The sequence below is a fragment of the Melospiza georgiana genome, chromosome 18 (assembly GCF_028018845.1).
Source record: "Melospiza georgiana isolate bMelGeo1 chromosome 18, bMelGeo1.pri, whole genome shotgun sequence".
NCBI lineage: Eukaryota > Metazoa > Chordata > Aves > Passeriformes > Passerellidae > Melospiza > Melospiza georgiana.
In genome coordinates, this window is record NC_080447.1 from 3,598,879 (window position 1) to 3,621,354 (window position 22,476).

The 22,476-nt window shown below is 43.9% G+C and overlaps 1 protein-coding gene across 4 annotated transcripts; it reads left to right on the plus strand.

Moving 5' to 3' along the window:
- Positions 1 to 94: 94 nt before the first annotated feature.
- On the plus strand, positions 95 to 21,249 carry MAPKAPK5 (MAPK activated protein kinase 5). Of its 4 annotated transcripts, none has more exons than XM_058037069.1 (14): positions 95 to 194; positions 3,825 to 3,898; positions 5,252 to 5,327; positions 6,244 to 6,341; positions 7,782 to 7,894; positions 9,614 to 9,699; positions 10,326 to 10,421; positions 11,426 to 11,506; positions 13,392 to 13,579; positions 15,371 to 15,491; positions 16,061 to 16,191; positions 16,800 to 16,921; positions 17,195 to 17,299; positions 18,291 to 21,249. In XM_058037069.1, exons 1-14 carry the CDS (start codon positions 159 to 161, stop codon positions 18,383 to 18,385), a joined length of 1,422 nt encoding a protein of 473 aa, XP_057893052.1. In that variant the 5' UTR covers positions 95 to 158; the 3' UTR covers positions 18,386 to 21,249. The 4 variants fall into 4 exon arrangements, with proteins under 4 accessions (XP_057893052.1, XP_057893051.1, XP_057893053.1 ...); XM_058037068.1 differs by having other exon boundaries at positions 7,782 to 7,890; positions 9,610 to 9,699; XM_058037070.1 differs by having other exon boundaries at positions 7,782 to 7,890; positions 9,610 to 9,699; positions 16,800 to 16,915.
- The last annotated feature ends 1,227 nt before the right edge of the window (positions 21,250 to 22,476 follow it).

The window sequence follows — 22,476 nt, forward strand, 5'->3', positions numbered from 1 at the left end:
CCGGTTGAGCGGCGGCTCCGCGCGGGCCCCGCGCCCTCCCCGCGCCGCACCCGCGGCCCGCCCGGCCGGGCATGAGGCGGAGCGGCGGCGGCACAAAGGCTCCAGCGGGGCTGCGCCTTGCCTGAGGCGGCGCCGGGCCCGCCGCGCCCCGCGGGGCGATGTCGCACGATCACGACATGGAGCGGACGATCAAGGTTGGCGGCGGGGCGGATTTCGGGGCGCTTCGTCCCGGGGGGTTCGCTCGGGATCCCGCGCAGCGAGGAGCTGAAGTTTGTGGTGTTTGTGTTTTTGGGGAGCGGAGGGATTGGTGCTCGCCGGCCGCGAGTTGCGGTGTTCGCTCATTAATTAGCGCTGCTGGTTAATGAGGGGCTCATTATTATGTTAATTAGTGCCGCGCTCGTTCCGCTCTTCTGGACGCGGGCTTGGTCCCGATCTGTCCCTGCTCCAATTCCCTTCACCCAACGGAGCTGATCCCGACTCGGATGTGAAGTTTTTTGGGGTTTTTATTTTCTTCCTTATCCTGAGGGTTCTCCCCAATGCCCTCATGGCACAATTCCAAATTCCTTTTGTCCAAATCCTCCTTCCCCAGCTTTGTTCCCCTTTCCCGGATTAATATTCATAAAGCACAAAATAATGTCCCTAAATCACAAAATTAATGTCCCTAAACCACAAATTTAATGTCCGTAAATTATCTGATTTAAATATCCCAGAAGTTTCTCTGAGCTCCTCCTGAAAACCCCAAATTCCTCTGATCCACTGGGATTTCTGCCCCTTCTTTCTAAACCCTGAATAAATTAAACTTGTATCATTTAATACTTTAATAATCTTTAGTATTTTAATAAGTATTCATTATTTTATATTTTATGCAGATTTTTTTTGCTTGGTTTAGCTCAGGTTTGGTTGTTCTGGGATTTAGGACAGGATTTATTTCCAGATTTGGGGATTGAGGAGAGGTTGGAGGAGCAGGAGCTGGAATTCCCCAGGATGGAATTTTTCTCTGATTCCATCCAGTTTGTCCCAGCAGCATCCTGGACTCCCAAAACTCCAAATTTCCAACCTATTTACCATCAATATCTGTAAAAAAATAGGTTTTTAAATGGTTTTAAATAGGTTTGTAAATGCTTTTAAAACATGATAGAAGGTTTACGCAATGTGCATCTAAAGGCAAACCTTGAAATTAAAAATTCTGGCTTAGAAATGCCATGGAACAGGACAAATGCTGAGAAATTTAAATAAATTCAGAAATAAATTTAAGGACAGCCTTGCATAAAAACCCTAAATACTTTGGAGAAATAGAACTATGAAAGTTGGATTATATTAGGACTCACAAGGTCCTAATTACTAAAATAACTAAAATTACTTAATTTATTAAAATAACAAATTACTCCACAGGATTATTTACATTGTACATTATTTACACGATACATTAATTTTAGATTATTTACAGCACGGAGTGGTAAAAGCTGATAGGCCAAGAAATGCTGATCATGTATTTTAATTTAAAAAATGAAAAATTAAATTAAAAATAATTGGCTTCTGATTGTGCTGGTGTGAATTGTGACACCTGAAATGTTTCACACTTCACATGAGACTGAAAATGGAATAAATGTTTATAAACACCTCTCAGTTTCCAATTTCTGGGACAGAAAATCCCACAAATTGGGGTTTGTGTGAGGAATAAAGGCTTTTTTGGGGTGTGCTGGTAAAAAACCCCTTAATCCCACAGATCTGCAGTGGGGTTGGAAGAGTCCTGAGCAGAGCTGGGCTGGGAGAGCTCTGGGAATTCTGCTTTTGCTTTTGGAATTCTGTTTTTCCTCTGGGAGTTCTGGTTCTCCCTTGATAATTCTGCTTTTCCTTTTGGGAATTCTGCTTTTCTCTTTGGAATTCTGCTTTTCTCCTGGGAATTCTGCTTTTCCCCTGGAAATTCTGCTTTTCTTTTTGGGAATTCTGCTTTTCTTTTTGGAACTCAGCTTCTCCTTTGAGAATTCTGCTTTTCTTTTGGGAATTCTGCTTTTGAAATTATCTTTTTCCCCTGAGAATTCTCATTTGGGATTTCTGCTTTTCCTTTTGGGATTTCTGCTTTTCCTTTGGGAATTTTGCTTTTTCTTTGGGAAATCTGCTTCTCCTGTGGGAAATCTACTTTTCCTTTGGGAACTCTCCTTTTCCCCTGAGAATTCTGCTTTTCCTGTGGAAATTCTGCTTTTCCTGTGGAAATTCTGCTTTTCCTTTGGGAATTCTGCTTTTCCCCTGAGAATTCTGCTTTTCCTTTAGGAAATTCTGCTTTTCCTTTAGGAATTCTGCTTTTCTTTTAGGAATTCTGCTTCTCCCGATGGAATTCTGCTTTTCCCCTGGGAATTCAGCTTCTCCTTTTGGAATTGAGCTTTTCCTCTGGAAATTCTGCTTCTTCTTTGGGGATTCTGATTTTGAAATTCTCATTTTCCCCTGAGAATTCTCCTTCTCCTTTGGGAATTCTCCTTCTCCTTTGGAATTCAGCTTTTCTTTTTGGAATTCTGCTTCTCACGTGGGAAATCTGCTTTTCCTTTGGGGAATTCTGCTTTTCCTTTAGGAATTCTGCTTTTTCCCCTGAGAATTCTGCTTCTCCTCATGGAATTCTGCTTTTTCCTCTGGGAATTTTGCTTTTCCTTTGGGAATTCTCCTTTCCCCTGGGAATTCTGCTTTTCCCCCTGAGAATTCTGATTCTCCCCTGGGAATTCTGCTTTTCATTTTGGAATTCTGCTTCTCCTCATGGAATTCTGCTTTTCCTCTGGGAATTTTTGCTTTTCTTTTGGGAATTCTGCTTCTCCTGTGGGAATTCTCCTTTTCCCCTGAGAATTCTGCTTTTCCTGTGGTAATTCTGCTTTTCCTTTGAGGATTCTCCTTTTCCTTTTGGGAATTCTGTTTTACCTTTGGGAATTCTGTTTTTCCTCTGAAAATTCTGCTTCTCCTCATGGAATTCTGCTTTTCCTTTTGTAATTCTGCTTTTCCTTTTGTAATTCTGCTTCTCCTTTGGGGATTCTGATTTTCCTTTGGGAATTCTGCCTTTCCTTTGGGAATTTTCCTTCTCCTTTGAGAATTCTGCTTTCCCCCTGAAAATTCTGCTTCTCTTGTGGGAATTCTCCTTTCGCCATGGAATTCTGCTTTTCCCTTGGGAATTCTGCTTTTCCAGGCCCTGGCCATCCCATCCTTCTGGGTTAATTCCCAAATTCTTGGCTCAGCCTTGTTGAGAGAGAATTTTGCTGCTGCTCCACGTGGAGCTGTGAAACTTTGCTGGAATTCTGGATATTTCACATCATTATCCCACTGAAAATTCAGGTTATTCATCAGAAGTTTCAGATTCCTGGAATTTTGGATATTCCAGGAATTCCATCCCCATGAAATCCAGCTGAAACACTTGGATGTTTTTAAACACATTTGGTGCTTTTAAAGCATTTTCAGCTGTTTAGGATCAAAATCATGGAATTTTAAGGTTGGAAAAGAGTGAACATGGTGTTTCTTTACCATTAATTATTCATTTTACCTCTGAGTTATAAAGCTGCTTTGGGATGAAGGTTGGCATCCAAATTTAAAATGTGCAGCATATAAAATTTAATTTTATATTTATTTTATATTTATATTCATCTTTATATCTATATTTATATTCCATTTATATTGTCATCTTATATTTATAAATATATTTTATATTTATGTTTAATTTTCTTCAGGAAAGCAAACTCCCCACCGCGCACTTTAGCACTCAGATTTGCTGAGTTGTTTTTTGTTTTGTTTTTTTTTTTTTTTTTGGGAAAAGCTGTAATAATTGTATTTATTATGTATTTATTGACCAGGAAACCTCCATTTTAGAGGAATACAACATAAACTGGACTCAGAAGCTGGGAGCTGGCATCAGTGGGCCTGTCAGGTAAGGGAGGAGTCAGTGAGTATTTTACTAAAAATGCTGATGGGATTCATGGAAAATTCAAACCAACAGATTCCTGTGCCCCATGTGGGTTGTGCAGGAGGGATTTTGTATTTTTGGGGGGGAATTTGGGAGGAAAAATGATCATCCTTTCTCTGTGCTCTGTGTTCCCACAGCCAGGCAGGAGCAGGAGTTGGTTTGGAATAATGAGAACAGAAATTTCTCCTGATCCTCCCTTCCCTGCTTTCCCACTTGTTTTTCCATCTTTTCCTTTCCCTTTGCATCCCAGCTCTGCTCCTCATGGATTTCTCACCCCTGGATGATTTCTGGGAAGGAAAACACTTTTCCAGCAAAACCTCTCCCCTCAGAAAAAATCCTTCCAAGAACTCTTTGCACTGAAAATCCTCCTTGATTGTTCTCCTCAGTTCCCACAGCCAGGCAGGAGCAGGAGTTGATAGTGGAATAATGAAAACAGAAATTCCTCCTGATCCTCCCTTCCCTGCTTTCCCACTTGTTTTTCCATCTTTTCCTTTCCCTTTGCATCCCAGCCTTGCTCCTCATGGATTTCTCACCCCTGCATGATTTCTGGAGAGGAAAACACTTTTCTAACAAAACCTCTCCCCTCAGAAAAAATCCTCCCAAGAATCCTTTGCACTGAAAATCCTCCTTGATCGTTCCCTTCAGTTCCCACAGCCAGGCAGGAGCAGGAGTTGATAGTGGAATAATGGAAACAGAAATTCCTCCCGAGTCCCCTTTCCCACTTGTTTTTCCATCTTTTCCTTTCCCTTTGCATCCCAGCCCTGCTCCTCATGGATTTCTCACCCCTGCATGATTTCTGGGAAGGAAAACACTTTTCCAGCAAAGCCTCTCCCCTCAGAAAATGGGAATTTGGGCTGGAAAACCTCTGTGTGCTGTTCTGGGTGCTCCCTTTGTCTTTCCCATCATTTATCTTCCTGTCTGGCTTCTCCTCATCCTTTTCTGGGTTGTTTCATTCAAACATTCATTTTGTGCTTTTTTTGCTCTTCAAACATGGGTCCTTTCCTCAGTTGTTAAATGAGGGGGGAAAAGAGAAAAAATTCACCCAAAAAGAGAATTTCCTTCTCAAACCACTTTATCTATCCCAAATATTTCATTTATTCCAGCATCCCTGGGGGTGTTCAGGTGTGCTTTGGGTTATTTCCATCCCAAATCTCTCTTGGGGCTGAATTTAGGGTGAGAGCTGGGCTGTATCCCAGACTTGGGGCCATTCCTGGCAATTCCCACGTGGAGAGCAAACTCAGAGCTCCAAATCAATCACTTCAGGTGTCTCTTTTGAACCTCCTTGCTGACTGAATGATTTTGTTGCTGTAATCCCAGAGTCTGCATGAAAAAATCCTCCCAGGAACGCTTTGCACTGAAAATCCTCCTCGATCGTCCAAAAGCTCGAAATGAGGTACAGTTCCTGCTTTTCTCTCCTCAAAAAAACTTCAATTTTTGAAAGTTTGGGGATGTTTTAAACATCAAAACCCCACCACCAAACCCCCGTGTGCTGGCTGTGCATCCAGAGTTTTATTTTTAATTAATTGGGGTTTTTAATTAATTCAAGCTGTTCTTCTGCCTGTAATGGAACAGAACCAGTTTGAGAGGGAATTTTGTTGCCACTGCTCCAAGAATGCTTCAAGTTGTTCTGGAAATGGATTTTTTTCCATGTGCCAGGACCTAAAGCAGCTCCTGACACAGGTTGGGAATTCCTGAGGTGCCAAACTTGTCAGTCTGTGGGATGATGGGCACTGTGGGGAATTGAAAGAAGGATTTATTGTCCTTGAGGTTTGAGCAACTTAATTTCTTATTATTGAGCAAATTCTCCTTTAAAATGCCCATAAAAATCATCTGTGTCCAAAAATCACCAAGATTTGGCTTGATTGAACAGCCCAGGGAGTTTTAAAGTGGGGTTTGTTCATTCCACACAATGGAATTTTGGGGTTTGTTCATTCCACACGATGGAATTTTGGGGTTTGTTCATTGCAGATGTTGCAATTTTGGGGTTTGTTCATTCCACACGATGGAATTTTGGGGTTTGTTCATTCCACACGATGGAATTTTGGGGTTTGTTCATTCCAGGTGATGGAATTTTGGGGTTTATTCATTCCACACGATGGAATTTTGGGGTTTATTCATTCATTTTCACTTCCATTGAAACACTACATTACTCTTAAAGCTGTTTCTGTCTAAATTTCTGTACAACCCTCCCAAAACTGAGCTTTTCCCAGAGCTCTGTGTGGGATCCCACAATCTGCCCCAAATTTGGGGTGTTTTTCCCCTCAGTGCCTGTCCCTGTGTGCAGTAACAGTTCTTCCCTTCTCTTCAAGGTACGTCTGCACATGATGTGTGCAACACATCCCAATATTGTTCAAATAATTGAAGTTTATGCTAACAGTGTGCAGTTCCCACATGAATCCAGCCCCAGGTAAGGTTGCACAGGGGGATTCACTCCCACAGCTTCTTTTCCATGTTTAGCCCAAGGTATAGTGGAGTTTGCTTTGCTTTGCTTTGGTTTTAATCACAAAATTATTATTTCAAGGGGGTCCCAGGTGTAATAATTATCCTGCAGACCAAGCAGCTCTTTTGTTTTTTTTTTTTCCCTGACTTTTGTGTGTTTAAATTATTTTGCCTCCTTTATTCCCTGTGTTGAATGCATCTCCATTGTTTTAGGTTTTCCATTGATTCAGTCTGCATTGTGTGAAAGAGTTGTTTCTAAAAATATGAAATTCAGCCCTGAAAACTCTCAAGGCATTGTCCTGCTTAAAATGAACACAGGAAAACATGGAGCAGAGCGATATTTTTTTGTTGTGTGTATAAAAATATTGTCTTCTGATAGGATCTTAGTGGAGAAAATCATCAGAGCTGGGAGAATGAAAGAGCTGAGACCTGTCTTAGGCTCTGGTGTAGCTGATTTTGCTGTGTGGTGGGAACTGGGAGTTATTTCCTTGAGGATCTGGCAGCCCTGATCTCCACCTTCTTATTTTTTATCCTTCATAATTATGGCAGTAAAGCTGTAAATTAAAATAATGGGGGATCCAGACTCAAAACCATCCAGGTGCTGTGTAATCCTTGAGGGCAGAGTGTCCACATGGCTTCCTGGATTTATCCATGTCCAGTTTGTTCCAGCTGGATGTGGGAGCCAGGAAGATGGCAGGAGGAGCAAACTGGAGATTCCAGAAAATCCTGAGGAGTGTAGACTTGGACAGCACCAAAATTGCCCCAAAAGCAGCAGAGAAAAGCAATGTTTGTGTGAAATATGCATTCTTAGCTTAGCTGTTCTTCTTTTGGTAAAGCTGTAAATTAAAATCATGGGGAATTCAAACTCAAAACCATCCAGGTGCTGTGTAATCCTTGAGGGCAGAGTGTCCACATGGCTTCCTGGATGGATCCAAGTCCAGTTTGTTCCAGCTGGATGTGGGAACACAGCAGGAGGAGCAAACTGGAGATTCCTGGGAGCCAGAAAATCCTGAGGATTTTAGACTGGAAGGCAAAACAACAGCAGCAAAATTGCCCCAAAAGCAGTGTTTGTGTGAAATGTGCATTCTTAGCTTAGCAATTCTGTTCTTTTGTAAAGCTGTAAATTAAAATATTGGGGGATCCAGACTCAAAACCATCCAGGTGCTGTGCAATCCTTGAGGGCAGAGTGTCCACATGGCTTCCAGCTCCATCCAGGCTGGAGCTGGGTGTGGGAGCCCAGCAGGAGGAGCAAACTGGAGATTCCTGGGAGCCAGAAAATCCCGAGGATTTTAAACTCGCCAAAACAGCCCCGAAAGCAGTGTTTGTGTGAAATATGCATTCTTAGCTTAGCAATTCTGTTCTTTTGGATGATTTTTTTAATGTAACAACATGAAATGCTTTTGAACAGGGCTCGGCTCCTAATTGTAATGGAGATGATGGAAGGGGGAGAGCTCTTCCACAGAATCAGCCAGCACCGGCACTTTACTGAGAAGCAAGCGAGCCAAGTAACAAAGCAGGCAAGTCACCCCCTGTCCCAGCAAATCCATCATGCTCTGGCTAAAGTAGGGACAATTCCTGGGGCTGGAAGGGTGGGGAAAAAGGATGAATTCAAAGATTTCCTCAGTTCTGATCCGATGATCATTGCCTGCTTTGTTATAAGTGACAATGCCCAAGCTTTATTAGGAATAAAGGATTGAAGGTGTGGGCTTGTTCTCTGGGTCTGCTGTGCTTAACTTTGCTTTTCCACACCTGCTCTAGAGAAGACTTGCAAGAGGATTTTGTCATTCTTCTTGTCCTAAAAGTGTTGCCTCCAGCAGGACTCCTGAGCTCTGGAACCTCCATGACCCCCTTGGCATTTCTCTCCTCTGGGCCAGGGGTTTTCAGGCTGGGTTCTGGGCTTGGGCTGTGGAATTCCTGGAAGATCCCAAGGAATGTGTCTGTTTGTCCTGATTTTGTGTCTGTTTGTTCCTTCACCCTTTCTCTCCCAGCTCACTCCTGAATGATTTTATAACCTCCATGGTGCTTTCTGCAGGGGGTTTTGGTGTCCATCAGGATTTTTTGTTGCTGGTGGGACTCTCAGAAGGATCTCTGTGGAATTCAGTGCTGGGATTCCCAGTTCCTCTCAGAATATCTGAACTTGGGGCAAAAAAATTGTGTTACTTTTGTGCTTTGATTTGTTTCTAATGAAATGCTCATTGTGCTGGTACTTTTTGGTCTCATCCAACAAAGAAATGAGGTGGAAGTACAGAATTATTCTTGACAGTTTGTTTGACATCCTTTGGCCTGTTTGATTTTTTTGACATGGTGGGGAAAACTTGTAAAACTTTACCAGAAATCAAGACTTTGGTTTGAATTCTGTGTGTACACTTGGGTCATTCATGTCTCAAGTAACTCTTTGCTTTAATGTTCATAGAAAGGAAGTTTGAAATGTGAAATTCTTTTCTCTGGTGCTTCTTTATCCTTGTCTTGTACCCAGGAATGGTTCAAGCTTTTCACAGCACTGCCTCATTTTTAAGGGAATGTGGAATGTGTTTGTTGTATTTATCTCTGGGAATGTGTTTGTATTTATTGCTGAGCTGAGTTATCAGTGAAGTTCTCTTGTGACAGTAATTTGGAGGTTTTTAAGGGCTCTAAACTTGGGAAGGATCCTACAGATATTTCCAAATAAGGGTTGTGAGCCTGTGCCTCACTTCTGTCTCAGGAATGCTGATTAAATATTTATATTTGACTTTTCTTGAAATGAATTGCACTTGGAAATGTGCAGTCCCTGCAGCTTTTCCTGCCTGGATTGCAGGTTCCCAAAGCATCCTTGAAACAATTCTGTGGGATATCCCCAGAATGACTGAAGGGCAGGCAGCACCATCCAAAATGAAAGAATAAAACTGCCTGAGGGTTGGATCTGCAGATTCCCTGGAATGCTGAAACCAGAACTCCCTGCTGGGCAGGGGCAGCACCCTGGAGCCCTGGCACAGCAGGGAAGGGGCACTGGCACCTCCTGCTTCACTCTGGGGGGCTCTCAGTGCCTTGAGTTCCCAAAAGGAGGAGGTTGGGAAGCCCAGGCCAGCCTGGATTTTGTTTTCTGTGGGATTCATGTCCCAGCTGGGTCAGGCTTGTCCTAAAGGAGAACTCCACTTAAAATATTTGGGGTTGGAAATGTGCTTTGTAAAGCTGAAATGAATCTCCAGGCTGCAGGAGGAGGTCAGTGATTGTAGCTGATTTATTGTGCCCTTTTCCAGATAGCTTTGGCTTTGCAGCATTGCCACTCACTGAACATTGCACACAGAGACCTCAAGCCTGAGAATCTCCTCTTCAAGGATAACTCTCTGGTAAGATCAACATTTGCAATTCTTCTGCTGCTGAATTCTGTGAAGTGGCTCAAGGGTGAATCTCAGGGTGGTGGTAAAATGACATGAATGTTTTGGTGACAGAATTGAAAAAAATTGTAATGGAATTGAATTTTCAAATGCAGATTTCAATTTAATTCAATTCAATTGCAAATTGAATCACCAGGATGGACTTGGTGCTTTCCCACCCCCTGATCTCCTTGCAGGGCAGTGAGTCCCTGCTGCTGCTGCTGTTAAATTTGAGTCAGGTTCTCCACATGAACACAATCCAGCTCTGCCCCCTCATCAGGATGTTCTGACCTCTGCCTAGAGATCTTTGATAGATCCAAACAATTCTTTGTGTCTCCTGCTCACCACCAGTCTGGATATGCAGGGATCCCCCTAGAAGGGCCTCAAGTGCTTTCCCAATCCCTGAGGGGGCCCAGAGCACCCAGAAAAGCAAAACCTTGGTTTGAAAGGTCAATTTGTGACCTTTCAGCTGCCTAGGGGAGTGTGAGGGTATAAACACAATGTTTGGGAAAGGTGAGATGAGGACAGGGGGAGAATTCTGTGTTAGAAAAGCTGATTTAATGAGATTTATCTAATAAAGCCTCTTCTCCTTGTTTTAGGATGCACCTGTTAAATTGTGTGACTTTGGGTTTGCCAAAGTAGACCAAGGTGACTTGATGACACCCCAGTTCACTCCCTATTATGTAGCACCTCAGGTAACAACCAGCTCCTGCTCTGGGCTAAAGGGGAATCATTTACTGCCTGAACCTCCATATCCACATCACTTAACCCCTTTGCTGTCCTGGAAGGGCTCTGAGTGCAGGAATCTTCCAGAAATTCCTCTACTCTGGAGCTGCCACAGGAATCTGTTGATAAGGCAAATTTCCCAGATTGCTCAGCACTGATGGTGATAATTGGCCTTTAGCTGTATTAAAGCAGCTGCTTTGGAGAAATCCCTGCTTTGCCATCCTCCTTCCAGCTGAAGCTCATTCAAGATTCCATTAAAAAGGACTTGGTTGGAAGGAAAAGGTTTTGAAAAGGTTGCTCCCAAAGGGCAGTGGCAGAGGGTTGGTACCTGGGCACCCTGGCTGGCCCCTGTGTCATTAAACACAACCTGTAATTACACCTGTAATTACACACAGGCTGCTCTTTGTGCTGCTTCCCCCCTCTCCTGTCCTTTGTGTTGGATCCTGGAGAAAATGAAAAGCAGCTGCAGATGGAGATTTAATTGCAGTGCTGGGCTGCCTTTAATCACTGGGAAAGGCAATTCAGAGATCAGAGCACGCCCTGAAAATTCATCAAATTCCTTCCCAGCTGGAGCCTTTTGGGGCTCCCTGCAACCCCAACCCACAGACTGGGTCAGAAGGGACACATTTGGTGGGATTTGTGCTGGGAGAGGCACAAAGGGACAGCTCTGAGCTGGGGTTACCCTCCAGACACACCTCAGGTTCTGGTTCCAAGCATGGAGGGGTTGGAGGTTCTGAGCAAGTGTTTAATTCAGGCAGAACTGGAGATTTCAGTGCTAAAATATTAAATATTTTAGTATTTTCCCCATGTAGAAAGCTCCAGCCTTTCTCAGGGAGAAAAACTGGACTTTGGTAGTCTTCAGTAGCTGGAATAAATTTCCTGAATAGAAAATGATCAGGAATCTTTGGATTTGCTGGTTGTGCTGCCTGTTCAGAAATGGATTTTTCTTTGTTTTTATTTCCCATCTCACCAGGTATTGGAGGCACAAAGAAGACATCAGAAGGAAAAGTCTGGTATTATCCCCACCTCTCCAACCCCTTACACCTACAACAAGGTGAGCTGGGAAAGATCTTTAAAAGTCTTCCCCACCCCTCTGGTGCTTCTGATAGAGCAAATAATGAAATGCACATTTAGTGCAAACCTAATTAATGATCCTCTAATGAAGGGGGGATAAGTATACAAATGCTGTTAAGGAGCACTAAATATGAACAAGATTTTGGAGAGTAGAAGGACTCAGCTGGAGTGAGGCCATGAGGGAAGTTCTGTCAGCTCTGTTCAAAGGGAATCTCTTTGCTGCTGCCAGAGTTTCTGGATGTGCACAGCATTTCTTGTTCAGGCAGCTGTGCCAGGAACTGCTCTCTACCTGGATCTTGTGGAAAACAACCAAGAATTTATTGTGTAGCTGCTGGAATCTTGGCAAAAACATGGCAGGAAATGTCCTGAAAGGTCATATAATCCTTTTTGGGCATTCCAAAATGTTTTCCTCCTTATTATCATCACTGTCTCCTGCTGGCTGAGCAGTGCTTGAACCACTGAGTGTCAATTTTAATTCAAGTTTTTTGGTTTGGGATCCCAGTGTAAGGATCTGCCCTGATTGCAGTTCTAGGGATGGTTATTTGATATGCAGTGTTAGCATTTAGTAGCCTCACAGAGAAAATCAAAGCAATTATTAATTACTCTGCATCACAAATCTGCCTTCCTCAGGGCTCTGACTGCTTCTCTCCATCCTGCAGAGCCAGGTTGGTGACTGTAGCAGACAATTCTGTTTCTCAACTCCTTAGAATGGGCCAGTAGTGTTTGCATGTGGAGTTTCTTCTTCCCTCTCTTGCCCATTTGGGATTTCCAAGGTGGGAGGGATTTTCTTTCCATGTTCCATGTGAAGAATTGCTCTGGGTGACAGAGCTGCTGAGGGAAGGGCCTTGTCCTCAGGTGTGATTGTTCAAAAGCAGCACCTGGCACTCACCTGCCTGCCCAGAATGGGCACTGAGAGCTTCCAGGTGCTCTGTCCTTCCATGGCAGTCTGTCCTGTCCCTGGCTGCCCCCACAGACAGCTCTGATTCCATTTCCCTGCTGTTACTTTCTTGGATTGTTGTTGTATTTTCAGCCTCCCATTGTAAACAACTGGATTCTTTTATGGGATTGGGGGTGGGACTCAGGATTGGGGGTAGGATTCAGGATTGGGGGTAGGATTCAGGATTGGGGATAGGATTCAGATATCCTGAGACATGCAATAAGCCTCTCACACCTCTGCAGCCTTGGCTGTTCCCAGACAATTCCCAAGCACCTGGGAGTTGTTCAGCTTGGAGCTGCCTTGTCCCAGCAGCCACATTTATCCACAAAGCAATAAACTGTGGTGGTGTTCACAGGGCTCCCAGGAAGAGGGAAAAGAGGATCTGACTCCATGTTTCAGAAGGCTGATTTATTATTTTATCATATATATTATATTAGAACTGTACTAAAAGAATGGAAGAAAGGATTTCATCGAAAGGCAAAGAAAGGAATGATGATAAAATCTTGTGATTCTCAGTCTGAGACAGCTGGGTTGTGATTTGCCATTAATTAGTAACAACCACATGAGACCAATCCCAGATGCACCTGTTGCATTCCACAGCAGCAGATAATCAATGTTTACATTTCATTGCTGAGGTCTCTCAGCTTCTCAGGAGAAAAAAATCCTAAGAAAAGGATTTTTCATAAAATCCTTTCTGTGACAATAAACCTCTCACACTTCTGCAGCTCTGGCTGTCCCAGACAATTCCCAACAACTGCAATTTGTTCAGCTTGGAGCTGCCTTGTCCCAGCAGCCACATTTATCACAAAGGTGGATCTGAGCTGGTTCTGTTCCCTTAGGGAATCACACAGAACTTTTATCAGAACTCCCCCATTATTTATTACAAAGTGCTGCCCAGAGTGACAGTGGACCCTTTCCCTGCTTGCAGAGCTGTGACCTGTGGTCCCTGGGGGTGATTATCTACGTGATGCTGTGTGGGTACCCCCCCTTCTACTCCAAGCACCACAGCCGGACGATTCCCAAGGACATGAGGAAAAAGATCATGACAGGAAGCTTCGAGTTCCCAGAGGAGGAGTGGAGCCAGATCTCAGAAATGGCAAAAGACATTGTCAGAAAGTGAGTCCTTGAGGAAACTCTGCTGTTGCTGTGTGCTTTGTTAAGGAATTGGAATGGTTCCATGGTAAGGAAGTGGAAAAGCTCCTGGAAGTGCCTTGTCCCAGCAGTGAGGGTTGTCTGCAGCTCATCCAGCTGCCAAATTCTCTGTTACATTCAGCATAAACCAAGTCTGGGAATTTTTTTAATTTTATTTTTCCCCCTGTCCAAGTGTTTAATGTTGATGTCTCTTTTGTTGGGGTGAATTGTGTATTGAGTCTTCAAGGGGAGTGGGAGCACTGAAGGGTTTCAGGATAACACAGATTTCCTGGGATAACATTTGAATTCCTGTGAAAATCAAGTGCCTTCAATGGGATGTGGTAAATCTGTCCCCTAAAGCCCTGTGCACATCATACAGAGCCTAAAAAGAGTCAGGCAGGAAGATGGGGAGGGAGATGAAGATCTGCCATGAGGTGCCAGGCTCAGATAAGGTTTTGCATGGATGTTTTATTCCAATGCTAATGGAGCCTGTTTTCCATGCAGGGCACATCCCTCAGCTGGGAGTGTTTCAAAGACTTGGTCTGTTTGGGAGCAAGAATGTGGCACTGATTTGGGCTTGACCTCACTGATTTTTGAAAAAGACTTACTGCCTTTGCAGCATCAGAGGAGCTAAGAGAATAAAAGCAATATATATAGGAAAAAAAATCAGTTGGGGAAGTAATTTAAAAGTGTCACTGGCTCCTGAGATGTACTGTAAATTCTCCATTGTTTGGAGAGGGTGCTGGGACCTTTTCAGAGCTGTGCAGGAGAACCCCCAACCTTTCATTAAATTAACTTTCTTGATACAAGGTCGGCTCTGTTCTCACACAGAAACTCCACAGGCAAAAGGTTTCATTGTCTTCCAAAATTCCCATGGAAGTCAGCTCTGAGGGTGTTGTCCCATGGATCCAGGCTCATTTCTGACCTCAGGCTTAATGAGGGTTTGATAATGGCTTAGGATCTGGGAAATGCATGGAAAAGGAATGCACGTGGCTGCTATCAAAAGTGAGCTCAACCTGCTTGGCAGCAAGTGGGATTTCTGCTCTCCCCCGTGGTGCTGCTGACATTTTGTACAAGTTATTTCCACTTTCTTGGTACATTAAACAATTGTGCTCTGCAGCCAAGAAGCTGATCTGGAGTTGTCTGAGGAAGTGTGACAGGCTCATGGAGTCATTCCCATTCTCATTCAGACTTTGGGATGACTTGTCAGCACTCTGTGGGAATTCCTGCTTTTTTATTTAGTTGTGCTCGTCACGAGAACACAAATTTATCTGCAAATCCTTTTTCCAGGGTTTCATGCTAGAAAAAATTGATTTCATTGAGTTTTCAGTTGTTTTTTGTTTTGAGGGGCTGGAACCAAGGTGTTCATGACTTGAGGACTTTTCAGGGCATGGTGGGAGCAGTGAATCCTGCAGAGTTTCCATGCCCAGAGTCCTTGGGATGAGTGTAACCTGTTCTGGGGAGAGCATTTCCAGGGAGTGCCAGCCTGGATCATTTCCAGCTCCTCTGGAGGTGATTTCCCACCTGGGAGCTGCAGCTGTGGAATTCAGCAGCACAGGGGTACCCCAGGAATGCCTTTAGCACCCTCCTTTGCCCTGGATGAGCTGTGACAGCATTAAACCACTGCAAGCTCAGGGAGCTGGGACAGATTTTGAGATTTTGCCCCAAAATGAGGCAGTTTGAGCTCTTGGCAAAGCTGATTTTTTAGCCTTGAAAATGCTTAAATGCATTTAAATCACCAAACTCCTCCTTAAGGATTTATTCTTTCCTCCCCAGGCTGCTGAAGGTGAAGCCTGAGGAACGTCTGACCATTGAGGGGGTGTTGGACCATCCCTGGCTCAATTCCACTGAGGCCCTGGACAACATCCTGCCCTCTGCCCAGCTGATGATGGACAAGGTCTGAGCAGCAGTGACTTGGTCAGGAATGTTACACAGGAGCAGGAGAGCTCTGGGATGGGTGAAGGGCTTTTTTTGATGTGGGGTTATGCAGATAAGGAGCTTCTCTTCTGTTTATGGAGAGCTTGAGATTATAGGGAGAAAATGGAAACAGGAATTAAAATGGGAATAAAGTGTGAAATTTGGGCTTGAAGGAGATGCTCCCAGATTGGTGTGATAAGCAGCCATGTGCTGATGGTGGAAAGCAGAGCCTGAGGGATCTTCCACAGCTCTTTGCTCTTTTTGCCATGTTTTATGAGGTCATACAGCAATGACCTCACTAATTAAACAAATAGTCCTTGTTTCCTTTCATTTCTGCTCAAAGAGCATTTCAGTCAATCTTGTGACCCATGAGAAGATGATCCTTTGTCCTGTTTCCCCCAGGGATATTTTGTCACTGATTTTAGATGTAACCATACCTCACTTCATGCAAACCTGATTTTTCTTACACATCTCCAAAATAAACCAAATTTTGGTGCCTCTTTTTTTTTTTTTTTTGCCCATGGCAAACACTGTCCATTGTCTTTGCAGGCCATGGTGGCAGGGATCCAGCAGGCTCATGCAGAACAACTTGCAAACATGAGAATCCAAGACCTCAAAGTGAGCCTGAAGCCCCTTCACTCCGTGAACAACCCGATCCTGCGCAAGCGGAAACTCCTGGGGTAACTCCAGAGCTGGGCTGGCAGGGACAACCTGGAGCCAGCTGGGATGGCTGGGAAATGCCTTTGGGGATGGCACAGGCTCAGCTGTGGTGGTTTAACACAATTCTGGTGTTGCTCAGACAAATCATAGTGGCACAGTGTGGTTTTTTTGCTAAGATGTGCCAGTGAGGGCAGGAGGGAGGTTTGGCCCTGTTCCTGCATTGAACAGATTCCTGTTGGGATGATGGGTCACATGTAAGATAAGGCAAACTGGGAGAAAAATTTTAAGATATTTTTTCCTCATCCTAACATTTATTTACTGAAGAAGTCAGGTAAACTCTCTGTCTCTCTTTCTTTGTTTGAATTACTCTCAAAAATAGACTCATACATTTTATTTATCCTCATACCTAAAGGAATATTCCTTTAAATTACTTCAAATTCCTTTACATTTGAAGTAATTTAAAGGAATATTCCTCCTTTTAATATAGGACAAGAATTATAATTAATGCTGAACCTGCCTCCCAGTTTCCCAGAGAGGGAAGGAGCTGTGTTAGACTGCAGCAGTTACACAACAAGTAACGAGCTTGAGCTCGTTAAATTCTAATTATTCCCCCCTTGTTCTTGTGCAGCACCAAGCCAAAGGATGGTGTTTACATCCATGACCCTGAGAATGGAAGCAATGACTCCAACGTGGCTCTGGAGAAGCTCAGAGATGTGATTGCTCAGTGCATTCTACCACAGGCTGGTAAAGGTTGCCACTTTTAAGAACCTTTTATTCCTAAATGTGCAAGACCCCCACTTTGGGGCTGGCTGTGTCAGTGGTGAGGAAGGAAGAAAAGTCCTGGGCAGCCTCTGAGCTGGGATTTGGGTTCATGTGGAATTTTAGTGCCATGCAGAGCTGTTAAAAGAACTTTTAAACAGGAATATTTGCTTTAAAGGCCATTTCCTGGTTTATGTGGGGTCAGCAGGAATAACTGCCCAGTTTGAATCCAAACCTCCTGTGTCCCTCTGTTGTCCCAACCAGGAGAGAATGAAGATGAGAAGTTGAATGAAGTGATGCAGGAGGCCTGGAAATACAACAGGGAGTGCAAATTGCTGCGGGACACCCTGCAGAGCTTCAGCTGGAACGGTGAGAATTCCTGCCCTCCCCCAGGGAGGGTGGAACACAGACCTCCTGCTATGGAAATAACCCCAGGTTTATTGGATTTGGGCTGATTTAGGGTTTGACATTGTTTTATCCCTTCTGCCAGAACTGGTGTTCCCAAAATGGGGGTGAAAATGTTGCTTTGAAATTTCTATTTGAGGGTGGTCAGGATTGAGTTTTCTGAAGCACCAGGAATGTAACAGCACAAATGGATTGTGATGGAAAGGGGAATTTTAAACTGTCTGAGGGCAGGGATAGATGGGATATATACAAAAAACCTTCCCTGTGAGGGTGGGGAGCCCTGGACAGAGAAGCTGTGGCTGCCTCATCCCTGGAAGTCTCCAAGGAGGGGTGGGACAGGGCTTGGAGCAGCCTGGGATAGTGGAAGGTGTCCCTGCCCAGATGACTTTTAAGGTCCTTTCCAACCATTCCAGGATTCTCTGATCCTTTCAGGAACCTGTTGAGCTGCTTTCCATCCAGCTGTTGATTCCCTCTTTCTGCTGGAGGCTGCTCCTCCCTGTCAGCTCAGTTTGGGTGGGGAGCAGAACAAAACCAGGACAGGCACCTTGGGATGCTCAGGTGGTTCCCAGGAGCAGGTGCTGATGGATGGGAGGGACCAGGAGCATCACTCAGCTTCACAAGGGCTGATCCTGCTTCCTCCTCTGTTCTGTTTGCTTGACTTTCATTGAGATCTTTCATTGCTCCATTTTTCTGTTTGCTTGACTTTCATTGAGATCTTTCATTGCTCCATTTTTCTGTTTGCTTGACTTTCTTTGAGATCTTTCATTGCTCCATTTTCCCATGGTCTCTAAGTCCTTTTGGATCCTGTGCTGCTGTTGCCCTAAGTCTGTGTTTAATTCCATTGGGATTCCTTAATTAATCAAACAATTCCATTGTTTAATTCCAGCTGGGATTGCTTTCCTCCTTGTGCCCAGCTCCAGCTGATTCCCTGTTTTTGTTTTTTTTCCCCTTCCAGGCAGAGGATTCACAGACAAAGTGGATCGACTAAAACTGGCAGAAATTGTCAAACAAGTGATCGAAGAGCAGACAAATTCCCACGACTCTCAATAGCTGGAGCTTCTTAATCTTATTTTTTTTACCATTTAAGATTTATTCTTTAACTGTAAAAAGTATTTTTATGTAAATTAATAAATCATAATTATTTCATTAAATTTCCATACTGCTTGAAAATGCTGTATAGTTGTAGATACAAAAAAAAAAAAATCATTGGTACTGTAATATTTTTTTAAAACTCAGTTCCTCGAGGTATATATGATCACTTATGTACTGTTAATCATGAGCCCCACAAATGGGGTGGATTTTATTGTTAAAAACCATTTTTTTTTCTTAATAACCAGTTGCAGAAGCTGCCTTTCACCTGCCACAGCCAGCCCCTGCAGTGACTGTATGAGAAGGAGAGCCACAGTTTCTCAAGGCCCTGCTCAGTGAGTACTTGAAGCAAGTGCTGTGAAATGCAAATTCACAGCTCCCCTTGGCACCTAAATTCCAATTTAGGTAGAGAATTTCTAAATTTAGGTAGAGAAAAAATCAATTAAATACCCTTCAGTTTGGCTTGGTGCCTGGCCCATGTGCTTGCTGAAGTTTTCAGTTCTGAGCAGTGACTCTCTTCTTTTGTCATCTTCCCCATCTCCCTCAGACCTTCTTTAAGGCTTAACCTCCTCTCTTTCTTTCTCCTCATCTTCCTCAGAGCTTTTTTAAGGCTGAATCAGCCATTCAGCACAAAACTCTTCTTTTTCTCACCTTGTCCAAGAGCAGAACAGAAGAATGTTCAAGTCTTTATGCACAAATTCTTTTAATTTCTATGGTGGGATCTTCTATGGACCGAGACCAGCCTGGGCTTTGTTTGTTTGGGATATTCCCATTCTTTCCTTCCTAGAAGATCCAAGCTTGGGTTTTGAGTTGTCCTCTTGTTTGGCAGAGCTCCCAGTGCTCTGGGGAACCCCTGGGATTTCTCTGGAGCCCAAATTCTCATCTCTGATGCCTTCAAGCTCCTTCTTGGGGGAGCCACAACTGCAGGGCTGCTCCCTGCTCCCCAGGGCAGGTTCTTTCTCTAGTCTGGAACATTGGCTCCAAAAGCTGCTTTTTTAAATCCTGATGAAGCAAACCAATGGCAAGAATCTGTACATAGTTCTAGTTTTCTACCTTTTCTGCTTCTCTTTCTTTCAAAGATCGGGCGGAGGCTTTTTATAGAGCTATTTTGGTACCAAATCCGTGCAGACACCGGCTGAGTTTGGTCTGCAGACTGAAGTGCCAACCCAGGGCCCTCAGTGACCACTCCTGAACGTTGTTGTCTTTCACAGCTCATCCATTTTTGGGTTTACATTGACCAACCTGAGCCATCAATCTCCCAGTTCTCTCCTACAAAAGTCCAGCCTTGTTGTTTTTTGGTTTTTTTTTTTTGTCTCTTTTTCTATACCAAAATTTCCTTGCAGCTTTAGCTGGATGGCAAAGCAGTGTCTGACTCTTTCTATACAATTTTCTAAACAGTGACTTGTTTTTTCTACATGAAGGAGATGTTTTGTTTCCTGTTCTCTGTCAGCTTTCCCTAATCCTGTGGACAGTTTTTTCCAGTGCAGGGTAAGAACAGTCCCTGCTTATCCATGCTCTGATGGGAGCAGGGAGTGTTTGTAAACACCTCTGACATTACCTGGAATATTTGTGCACTGACCTCTTGATGAAAACTGAAGAGAAGTAGCAAAAATTGAGAGTTTTTGTCACTTTTTTGGCTGTATCATCAAGCCCTGTTATGTGCATTTCTGTCCTTGCTCTAATTCTAGGTCATGTCTTGAAATAGTTTCATTTTGAACTTGAAATCCATGTTTTTTCTGAGGAATTGAAACTTTCAAGTGTGGCAGATAGAGATGGAAACAAGGAAATCACCTTTGTTTGAATGGCAGAGCAAAAAATCCCCTCCAAAAGCACTTTGTGACTCTGCCCTCCCAGCAGGAAAATCCTCAGGCAGATTTTGGGAGTCAGAATTTATTGGAAGTGCAGTCAGAGAGGAAGGTGGGATCTGATGTGTGTTAGAGGATTCCTCCTGTTCTTCATCCCTCAAGTGCTGCTGATCCTGAGGTGGGAACATCTGTATAAATTTCCAAGGGCTTTTGCCACAAGGAACTGCTTTTGATGGATTTAATCTCCATTTTCTTGTCTGTGGTAAATAATAAGAGCCTGATTTGAAGCAGAGGGAGGAGGGACAGATTAAGAAAACACAATTTGAAGACTCAAGGTCAAATGCTTTTGTTTCTATGAGAAAGTTGATTTTTTTTACTCTTGGAAAAGTTCTGTTTTACATTTCAAAGTTCAATAACTTTAATGGATTCATTTATGTGTTTGAAAGTAGCATTTGATTTTCTCCTTCCTGGGTTTAGTTGATTTTTCAGTTGAAGCAAGTGCAAGACACCTTGTCTTGATTCTCTGAGGCTTGACTTGGTAATAAATCTACTGATCCTTTGTAGCAGACTGTGAATATTGTAAATATCTTGAGCTGGAAGTGTGGGATCAAAGAAGAATTTCTTTGTACAAACACTAAAAATATGTGGGAAAGCTCTGGAGGTTGTTGGGTTTTGGGGTTTTTTTAGAATTTTATTTAAGTGAAGAAAAATGTCTGAAATCATTTGACCTTTTCAAAATTTTCTGTACAACTGGCTTCTCCTGTGATTTGATTTTTTGAAGCTTTTCTATATCTATTAAAATTAGGAGAACCTGATTAGTGAAAGAGATTTTGATTGGAAATAGCAACATGTCAAACTTCTGCTGTCATTACTCCTGGATTTTCTTTTGGAAACTCAAGTCTGTGCCCATGTTTAACTCCTGTGTGTTAAAATGTTCTCACTTCTCCTCTCAGTGTTCCCTGTTAGTTCCTTTTGGATCAGTATTACATTGTAAATATTACCCATCCTGTATATAAATGATTTTACTAAACTCAAAAGTTCCTGCCTGGTTTTGTTTGGTTCCCAAATCCCTGCAGAGAGAAGAAGGAAGGAGCAGGAGGGAAGAGCAGCAGGATTCTGCTTTTCCCTGGAAGTTTCCAGAAGGTATGGCTGCAGCACTTTGGGGTGTGGTTAGTGGTGCTGGGTTAATTTTTGGATTTTATTATCTTAGAGGGCTTTTCCAGCCTTAGAGATTCCATGATTCCATTATTCCACCACCCTCACTCCCATCCCACCTCCCTGATCCATGGGCACAAACACTTGAATGAGGATTTGAGGCTGGGTAAATCCCTGGGCAATCCTGGGCTCTGCTTGGCAGCACAACCCAAAATTGCCTTTTTTTAGCCCAGCTTTGCATCAGATGGCAGCAGCACCTGCCCAGTGCTCCCAGTTAACCCCTGGGGGCTGGACTGGGCACTCAGGGAAGGGAGGGATGAGTCCTTCTGTCTTTGGGACACTGGGAATAGGAGCCAGATCCTTGAGGTGGGAGCCCTGCTGGGACTGGGGGACACTGGGTGCTCAGAAATGGATCTGCTGTGTTGCTGATGGCCCTGAGCTGTTCCAGGCACAGGGAGGGCTTCCCTCCCCTGTCTCTTTCTTTAAGGAAAGAGCCTCAGGGTGGCATTTGGGCCCTTCCTGCCTCTGGAAATGTTTTTGTTATCCTCGAGGTGACAGGAACCAGACACAGCCAGGAGCATTTCAGGACACGAGCTGGGGCAGGTGTGAGGGCTCAGGCTCCTTCCTTGTCAGAGAATTTCCCCCTGCTTGGTGCCTTGGGGGAGTTCAGAGTGGGTTGGGACTGAGGGAACAATTTATTTCCTGGGAGCACTTGGAGCAGCCAACCCAGCAAAAAAACTCCCCTCAAACAAACTCTGAGTGATTTCTGCATTCTGAGGAGCCCTGGGACTCTGTCAGCACCCACTGCCAGCCCTGATGCTCCATTAGCAATCCAATCATTGCTCCCTGGGTAATCTTCCATCACTTAGGAAGCCTTAATCCCCTTTTAAACAAATTGCACTGGCTCCACAAACGGGGTCAGCCCCAGGAGGGTGCAGGAGGCTCTCAGGGATGAGGCTGGGTTTGTTTCATGCCCTGCCAGTGCCAGGGCACAAATCCCACCCTGCCTGTGGAATATCTGCCTTTGAAGTGGGGCTGGGGAAACACAGAGTCACCCATATCCAAACTTTGGATTTGAAGGACCAGGGGGAA

What these genes read in the sequence shown, in the direction of transcription:
- MAPKAPK5 (XM_058037069.1), top strand. Translation starts at nt 159, where the DNA reads ATGTCGCACGATCACGACATGGAGCGGACGATCAAG. An exon ending in ACATGGAGCGGACGATCAAG is followed by an intron (nt 195 to 3,824) that starts GTTGGCGGCGGG and finishes TTTATTGACCAG; the next exon opens with GAAACCTCCATTTTAGAGGA. An exon ending in TCTACCACAGGCTGGTAAAG is followed by an intron (nt 16,922 to 17,194) that starts GTTGCCACTTTT and finishes TGTCCCAACCAG; the next exon opens with GAGAGAATGAAGATGAGAAG.